Raw genomic sequence first — 8,628 nt, 5'->3', positions numbered from 1 at the left:
GTCGGGGAAAGGCTGGCTTCGGCCCAAGTGCCTCGTCGCAACGAGGCGTGTGCGTACCCCACTCTCCGTACTTCCAGCCGGGGCTGCGCAGCCGCCTGGCGCTCCTTCGCCACACGCGCCTCCCACTCCGTCACCCCCCCCCCCCCGCCACCGCCAGTCCCGTCTGATCCGATCGTGCTGTCGTCTTAGGGCTTGTTAGCTAGTCTCTGTCCCTTAGTTTATTTATTTTTTTGTCCTTTAGTTTATACATGCAGCCACTTCTTGAGGGGAAAAAAGCCAGAAAGGAAGAAAGGAGAATCTTGAAACGTGAACTCCTGCTGGCAATTGTCTTTCTGGTTAGTTAACAAAAGGACTTTACAAACCCAAGAAATACAGTTAACCCAAGCGCTCCTATTTCCTCAAGCCTTCAACTTCTACCCAGCAACACACACTCTGACCTCGCCTTATTGGCCAGCTTGAATCGTCATCTGCAATTCTGATTGGTCTTCTATGATCTTGCAGTTTTGTTTTGTTTTGTTTTTTTTTTCAATTGGCGAAGCAGCCAGGGGTATTCCCCTCTCCCCACTGGGTTGGTCCGCAGGGGAGGCTAGAGAGGCGGGGTCGTGTCTGTGGGATTCCTTTTCCCGGGCCGCTTCTGATTGGGCGCGTGGTGCAATGCGCGCGACCCTTCAGACATCAAACTCTCGGGAGGCTGGACCCTGCCCTCTCCGTGCTCCCGGCTTGTAAAGCGAAGTGCGGCGAAGAGACTACGGGTTTGGCCTGTTGCAGGGGGGCGGGGAGCTGGCCGCTGGTGGTAAGGGGGCTTGCAGCTGGGCGGCGCTACGGCTGTACCACCATCGGCCTGTGGTTGGGGTGCACGGACTGCGTTCACCTCGGTTCTCCAACTCCCGGCCCAGAAGTCAACGAATGCTGTTGAATAAGGGCAAACAAAGAGCTGGGATGGAGGCAAGCCCCCTAGACCCTTTTTAGCAGTTATTCCCGCCTACTCCCTTCCGCTTCCGAGTCAGGGAGGTGTGTCCGAACGAAAGGAGGAAACAAGAGCCGCCGGCGTTCAGACGCGGGCCACGATTCTTAAGTTACTGCGTTATAGTTTTCGTGTTTTTTTCTCACCCGGGAGTCGCCGCTTTGGGAAATCAATTAATCTCAGGCTTTGCTGTTCCCACATCTACTTCCTGATCAGATGCTTGCACTTCGAGAGATTAAAAAGTAACTGTAGAGAAGAAAGGAAGGGGCTGTAGTAGAATCAAGCAGTCATTCCCTGAGAGGCCTCCTGGAGAAGGAAAATTTCCTTGCTTTTTTAAGTCAGCTGCCAAAATTCGTTGCTTCGCTCCTATTCCTAGAGCTTCGGTTGTTCTTTCACGTCCCAATTCCTCAAGAGCACTGGGCGACAGAGTTATGGAGAAACGCCTGCAGGAGGCTCAGCTGTACAAGGAGAAAGGGAACCAGTGTTACCGGGAAGGGAAGTACCGGGATGCTGTAAGTGGGTACCATCGAGCTCTGCTGCAGCTGCGGGGTCTGGATCCAAGTCTGCCCTCCCCGATACCTAATCTGGGACCTCAGGGCCCGGCCCTCACACCTGAACAAGAAAACCTACTTCACACCACCCAGACAGACTGCTACAACAACCTGGCTGGTAAGAACAGGGCCGACGGGAGGGTACAGTGTCAAGGCCGGTATATGAAAGTTTGAGAATATTGGGAAAAACACTGACGGCTCTTCTGTCGTTATCTAGTTATTCTACCATGAATTGCAATATACTTTCAATCTATGGGGCTCTAATTGAGTTTCGGTGCTTCTAGACTTCACTTGGAGAGTTTGATAAACACAACTTCTTGAGCCTACCATGATTCCGATCTAATAGGTCTGAGGTTTGTGAGTTGTGTGTACCAATTTGCGTTTCTATCAGACTCCCAGGTGATGGCTAATAGGTTTAAGAAATTTTGCACAACTTCCTGGTGGCTCAGACGGTAAAGAGTCTGCCTGCAATGCGGGAGACGTGGATTCAATCCCTGGGTCGGGAAGATCCCTTGGAGAAGGAAATGGCAACCCACCCCAGTATTCTTGCCTGGAAAATCCCATGGATGGAGGAGCCTGGAGGGCTACAGTCCATGAGATCGCAAAGAGTTGGACACGATCGAGGAACTAACACACAGAGAAAATACTGAACCTGATGCTGAGCTCAGCTTGTTTGTACACTGGTACCGAATCAAATTTCACAGACAGAGTTTTGGGTGAAGTAGAAAAGAATAGCTCTTTTGTTTTGCCAGGCAAAGGGGAACAGAGCAGGCTCCTGCCCTCAAAACCACGAGTCCCCACCTGGGGAAGATACTGTGAGGTTTTGTATAAATTGTCCAAAGAGTGTAATCATCTCATGGACGTTTTTTCTAATGGGTTGGTGGTGAGGTAAGTAAGGCTAAGCATCATTGACCTTCCAGTTCAGCTGGTCTGGGGTCTACACTGCTCCTGGGTGGCATACCATTGTTAATTGTTAACTTCTCCCACCTGGAGGTCGTTTCTGTATCCACAAAATAGCTTAAGATGTTGTTGAGACTGTCTGTTGGGGAAACAGGACCTTGCCTCAAGGCTGCTCTTGACTGTTTCTCCTTGGTCTCCCAGCCCCACCCTTCCCTAATTAACAATTGCTTGAGTCTGCCCTTCAGACCTCAGGGAAGGTCGTAGAGGCTGAATGCAGACTGTTTCTTATAATCGAAGAAATGGCAGACACAAAGCCCTTGTGCCCAGGAGCCCCAAAGACCCTGCACAGTATCAAACCTATGTTTAGACTGTTGTTTCTTTAATATTTAAAATTTAGGAAAGAAGGCACTTGCTTCAGCTGGTGGTGTAAGTCATCCATCTTAGATGTTTTGGATAGCTTTTCCTCATTTTCCTGCTTCCTATATAAAGCAGCTAGATGATACCTTGGGTAACTTGTACCTTCCATATCCAGCTGACCTTGCATGGAGAAATAGTCCAGAGTTAGTATCACTAGGATTCATCTGCTGAAAGAAAGGAGACTTCTGAAGTCTGTTCTGTGGCAGGCAAAGTAACCATAGAGCTAATTAAGTTTGTTTTGAAGTATACACTTTGTAATCATTGTTTAAATTTTTTTCCTTTTTACTACCCTGGTCCTCAATGATTTGGTGAAATTCTAGCTGTTTTACAGTGTGTGTCCAAAGCTATTCTTAGACTCAAGTAACCGTAATTATAGTAGCTACTATTTCAGTTCATTCAGTAATTATTTTTTGAATAAATTAATATTTATTGATATACTGAGGATTGGAGAAGGCAATGGCACCCCACTCCAGTACTCTTGCCTGGAAAATCCCATGGACGGAGGAGCCTGGTGGGCTGCAGTGCATGGGGTCGCTAAGAGTTGGACACAACTGAGCGACTTCACGTTCACTTTTCACTTTACACTTTCATGCACTGGAGAAGGAAATGGCAACCCACTCCAGTGTTCTGAAGCCTGGAGAATCCCAGGGACGGGGGAGCCTGGTGGGCTGCCGTCTATGGAGTCGCACAGAGTTGGACATGACTGAAGTGACTTAGCAGCAGCAGTAGCAGTAGCAGCATACTGAGGATATTGCAGTATAGTAAAACAGATAAAGGTCCCTGCTGTCATGGGGAGATGGATAGTTAACAAAAGAAGTAACTTGTGTATTAGACGATGTTGACTGAAAATGAGGCACAAGGAGAGAGTTTTGAGTTAAGTTTTACTTGGGGCAAAATGAGGACTGCAGCCCAGGAGACAGCACCTCAGACAGCTCCAAAAAAAAAAACTGCTCCAAAGAGGCAGTGTGGGGAGGTTAGTATATAAGATTTTCGTGAAGGGGGAGTTCAATCTAAAGACCTGTTTTCTTGGGGCACAAAGTGCCTCATTCTGAACTCCCTCAGGGCGTGTCAAGGCCTACAGCTGCAGTAGCCCAGGATTCAGCCTCCTGCTGTTGGCAAGCACCAATTTGTAGTTGACAAAGATGATAAGTAATGTGAAAACGGATAAAGCAGAAAATGGGTGTATGGACTTCCCTGGCAGTCCAGTCATTAAGACGCCACGCTTCTAAAGCAGAGGGTGCCAGTTCGATCCCTGGTGGAAAAACAAAGATCCCACATGCAGCGTGGCATAGCCAAAAGAAAGAAAATGGGAATAGTGAGTGCCGTAGGCATGGTAGTGGTCAGGGAAGGCTCATTAAGGTGACATTTATGAAATGCCATGTATAAGCCCTTGATACACATATACATATAAACCTTAAGTATCATAGCAATCCTTTGAGGTAGATTTAAGGAACATCTAGTAAGTGGTGGAGCTAAAATTAAACCTGGCAAGTCCAATTTTTTTGTGGCTGTGCTGGATCTTTGTTGCTTCGAGGGCTTTTCTATAGTTTGGCGAGCGGGGGCCACTCTAGTTGAGGTGCTTGGGCTTCTCATTGGGGTGGTTTCTCTTGTTGTGGCTCATGGGCCCTAGATCACAAGCTCAATAGTTGTGAGACATAGGCTTATTTGCTCTGGCATGTGGGATCTTCCCAGATCAGGGATCGAACCCATGTCTCCTGTATTGGCTGGTGGATTCTTTACCACTGAGCCACCAGGGAAGCCTCTGTACTTAAGTTCTTATTGCAGAATACTGTATGTTAGAGAATAGAATACACCTTGGGGAATTGGTCAGAAATCAAGGAAATGAGATACATACTCATCTTGACTGTCCAGGTGGACCTGAAGGCAGAGACTGGCTTATCCATCTGTAGACCCTCTGCTTGGAGGCGCTTGATAGATGTTTCCTAAAGACTCACTAAAATTAAGAAATTTCACTTACATGAGAGTGAAATTTATGTGTTGGGCAGTTTATTTATAGTACCTCTCACCTTCACAAAAATTCTGCAAGGTAGTAATGATTTTCCCTACTTCATAGATAAAGAAATCAGACCTCATCGCTAAAACCCTCCAATGGCATATTATTGTACTTAGGAAAATATTCAAACTCTGACCTTCACCTGCACAACCTGACGTGATCTGGCTCCTCCGTAGACTGAATTCACAAAGCACACACCCACCTTCCGGCTGGGTAGGATCTCTTCTCTTGGCTAGAATGCCCTGTCCCTTGAATGACCCTGTCATTCAGATCTTGGCCCAAAAGTCACTTTCTCAGGGACGCCTTCTGTAATCAAGCATCACTCTGACCTCATTCAGTCTCTGTCCCAGTACAGTTCTATTTTCCACAAAGCACTAATAAATAAGTGAATTTGTTAGTGTGTTCCTTCTGCCTGGGAATTAGGATGCAAGCTCTACTCACTCACCAAGGTGTCTGTCTTGTTCCTCTTTTTCTCCTGCTCCTACCTCCACCTAGCACATGGTCATTACCCCAGAACTAGTTGTAGAATGAAGGAACAATGGGTTACATCATGGTAACCCATCATTGATGGGTTAGCTGACGCTGGGGAAATACTTAAGTATGAACCATATGGCCACTTGGTGGGGATGTTGTAGAAGGGATGCAGATACAGCCCTGATACTCCTTCCTTCCCAGCACATGATTTAATAATGCTGTGTGTAATTCCCACAGTTGTTAAACAGGAAATGCATTTCCCTTCTTAATTACAGAAAGACAGAACATTGACCTGAACATTGTCTCCTACACAGATTTGTATTTTGAGGTCCCATCCTTTTATCTAAGGAATTCGTGAGATAATATATCATCATTGAGAAGGGTAATTTTTGAGTTAGTCTTTGGTTCAGATTTCTTACTCATTCCACCTAAAAGCTGTGGGATCCTAGACAAGTTACTTTACCTTTGTGAGCCTTGATTTCTTCATCCATTAAATGGAGATGCTAACACATACTGACTTCAGAGGGTGGATGAGAAGATTAAACAAGCCCCTGGCACAGTGCTTACTGTTTACTCACACTATTAATGGCAGTCGTTGTTGTTACTAGGACTTCAGGACAAGAATTGTGAAATGGGAGAGTCAAGATAGACAGAGAGCCTTGAGTAGAAGAGAGACAATGAAGAGTTTTAAATAATTTCTTTTTTCACCACGTGGCATGCTAGCGATCAAACCCCTGCCCCCCGAGAGTTCCAACCACTGGACCGCCAGGAAAGTCCCCATAAATTTAAAGTATAGTCTAATCAACTTTTTAAAAATTATTGATTTAATGTGGCTGCGCAGGCTTTTCTCCAGGTGCGGTGCCTCGGGCTTCTCTGTTGGGTGGCTTTCTCTTGTTGCAAAGCACAGACTCTAGGGCACTCGAGCTTCAGTAGTTGAGCTCCCAGGCTCTGGAGCACAGGCTTAGTAGTGGTGGCACAAGGGCTTAGCTTCTCCGTGGCACGTGAGATCTTTCCGGATCAGGGATCGAACCCGTGTCTCCTGCATCGGCAGGCGGATTCCTAACCACTGGACCATAAGGGAAGCCCTAGTCTTAACTTTTATAGCTGGGCCTGACCCACGCTAGGTATTGGGTTGGCCAAAAACTTCGAGTTCTTCCATAACATCTTACAGAAAAACCCAAACAAACTTTTTGGCCAGCCCAACACGCAATGGGCATTTGACAGATAGTGAAGTAAACCGTGAGGTGTGTAAAACTTGTATCCACTGCTGTATCCCCAGTGGCTAGCATGATGTCTGGCGCACGGTGGACATGCAGATGCATTTGCTGGGTGAGTGAGTGTTGCTGTAGCATCCTGGATTTGGTGCTTCCTTGTGTTGGGCGATGGGGCATCGTGTAACAAGGTCCTCTTCTCTCTTCCTTCCGTTTGCTGCCATTAGCCTGTCTCCTTCAGATGGAACCAGTAAACTATGAACGGGTGAAAGAATACAGCCAGAAAGTCCTGGAGCGGCAGCCTGATAATGCCAAGGCCTTGTATCGGGCTGGAGTGGCCTTTTTCCACCTGCAGGACTATGACCAGGCCCGGCACTACCTCATGGCTGCTGTCAATAGGAAGCCAAAAGGTGAGAGAAGGGGGCTGAAGTGGGAAGTACAAAAAATAGTCCCACTGAGGTAGTATCTGTGGGAGAGGATTTTAGTTCATTTTCCAATGTATTGAATTGTGAAAATAAGTAATAATATATTCACACGTTCAGTATTAAAAAAGTATAAAAAGGTGTATGACGGTGTATAACAAACAGACCTTCTACTCATGAATTCCAAGTTTCAGTTCCTAGATGGAGACTAAAATAGGATCTAGATTCCAGTGAATAAACTTGATAATCCTTGTTTCTACCAGTTTTCCAGCTGAGGTCTGGCTTTTGCATGACTGTCCTTTCATCCTTTAGCTCAGCTAACCCCAGGTATGACCTAGAAGAACAGGCATCCTGAGAACTTGAGGCTTGTTTCCAAGGCAAAAAGGATATTGTTAAGAGAATGATAAACTTGTTCCTGTGTTGGTGGTTCGGCTCTGAAAATTGTCTCCCATTTTGCATTATGGCTTAGAGCAGCTACTGAAGTGAGGGGTCCCCAAACGTAAAATAACTCAGCAGCACCACTCTAATTGAATGGAAAAGTCATTAAAGTGTTAGTTACCCTGGTCTCTTGCGTTGCAGGCAGATTCTTTACCATCTGAGCCACCAGGGAAGCCTGGAAAAGTCATGGATTAATAAAGATATAAAATATGAACCATTGCTCATGTTTCTTTCAGGTACACAGATTAACTGCCACCCATGTATAGTAGGTTTAGAGGCTGTGCTCTTAAAATTACTGTTTCTTCAGATGCTTTTCATTATTAAGTTAGAAACCAGCTCAGCCTTGTACAATAATTTTTTAAAATATATATTTATTTATTTGACTGCATCAGGGTTTATTGCCACGTGTGACCTCTCTGGTTGTGGCACAGGGACTCAGTTGCCCCACATGTTGTTGAAAATAGGTGATAATACATGTTGTGGGACAGCTAAGTCCCTGTGCCACAACTAGAGAGGATCTTAGTTCCCTGATGAGGGATCGAACCTTCGGCGTTGGAAGGTAGATTCTTAACCAGTGGACCACCAGGGAAGTCCCTGTACGAGATTCTTTAGAGATTAAAAGTGGTATTAATGAAGGAAATGTACGTTGCATAGAATAGTTGTGATATACGCAGATCTTAGAAATTTTCAGAAATGGAAGGGTGTTCACAGTCCTCTCCTGTCTGGACGCACAATTACGGGTCTGTCTCTGATTGCCTCCTTTGTCCTGTTCTAAGACGCCAACGTCCGGAGGTACCTTCAGCGGACACAGTTGGAACTCAGCAGCTACCATCGGAAAGAGAAGCAGCTCTACCTGGGCATGTTTGGTTAAAAGAAGAAAGATACTCCTCCACTTGAACTTAGATGAACCATTAGAGACCCATCAAAGGGAAACCTGAGCCTCAGCAAGAGAAATTACCCCCACACCTCTGACTGAGGTGAACTTCTGTTTTGCTTCTAGTGCTGCACAAACTCTTCTATCACTTACATAGGCTGTGTTTTTGTTTCCCCATCTTTCTATTTATATGGCTTTTAATATATGGTATTATATATCAGAAACATTTGCCTTGAGAAATACAACCAGAAAACACTCATCAGTTATAGGTGGATTAATCATAGCTCTGGCATAGATTTTGATGATAGATGTTGGTAGATGTAGTCATATACAACGGATAAGGCTTAGCAGAAGATGAAGTAA

At 45.8% G+C, this 8,628-nt stretch overlaps 1 protein-coding gene across 1 annotated transcript; it reads left to right on the top strand.

The window, feature by feature from the left end:
* The first annotated feature begins 227 nt into the window (after positions 1-227).
* TTC9C (tetratricopeptide repeat domain 9C) lies at positions 228-8,619 on the top strand. The gene is made up of 3 exons (XM_010853992.1): positions 228-1,633; positions 6,759-6,941; positions 8,168-8,619. The coding sequence occupies exons 1-3, from the start codon at positions 1,396-1,398 to the stop codon at positions 8,260-8,262; spliced, it is 516 nt and encodes a 171-aa protein (XP_010852294.1). The 5' UTR covers positions 228-1,395; the 3' UTR covers positions 8,263-8,619.
* Positions 8,620-8,628: the final 9 nt, after the last annotated feature.

The sequence above is a fragment of the Bison bison genome, unplaced genomic scaffold (assembly GCF_000754665.1).
Source record: "Bison bison bison isolate TAMUID 2011002044 unplaced genomic scaffold, Bison_UMD1.0 scf7180017864334, whole genome shotgun sequence".
Classification (NCBI taxonomy): Eukaryota; Metazoa; Chordata; class Mammalia; order Artiodactyla; family Bovidae; genus Bison; species Bison bison.
Note: the sequence above shows the minus strand (reverse complement) of the source record. Positions and strands in the feature narration are given on the sequence as shown.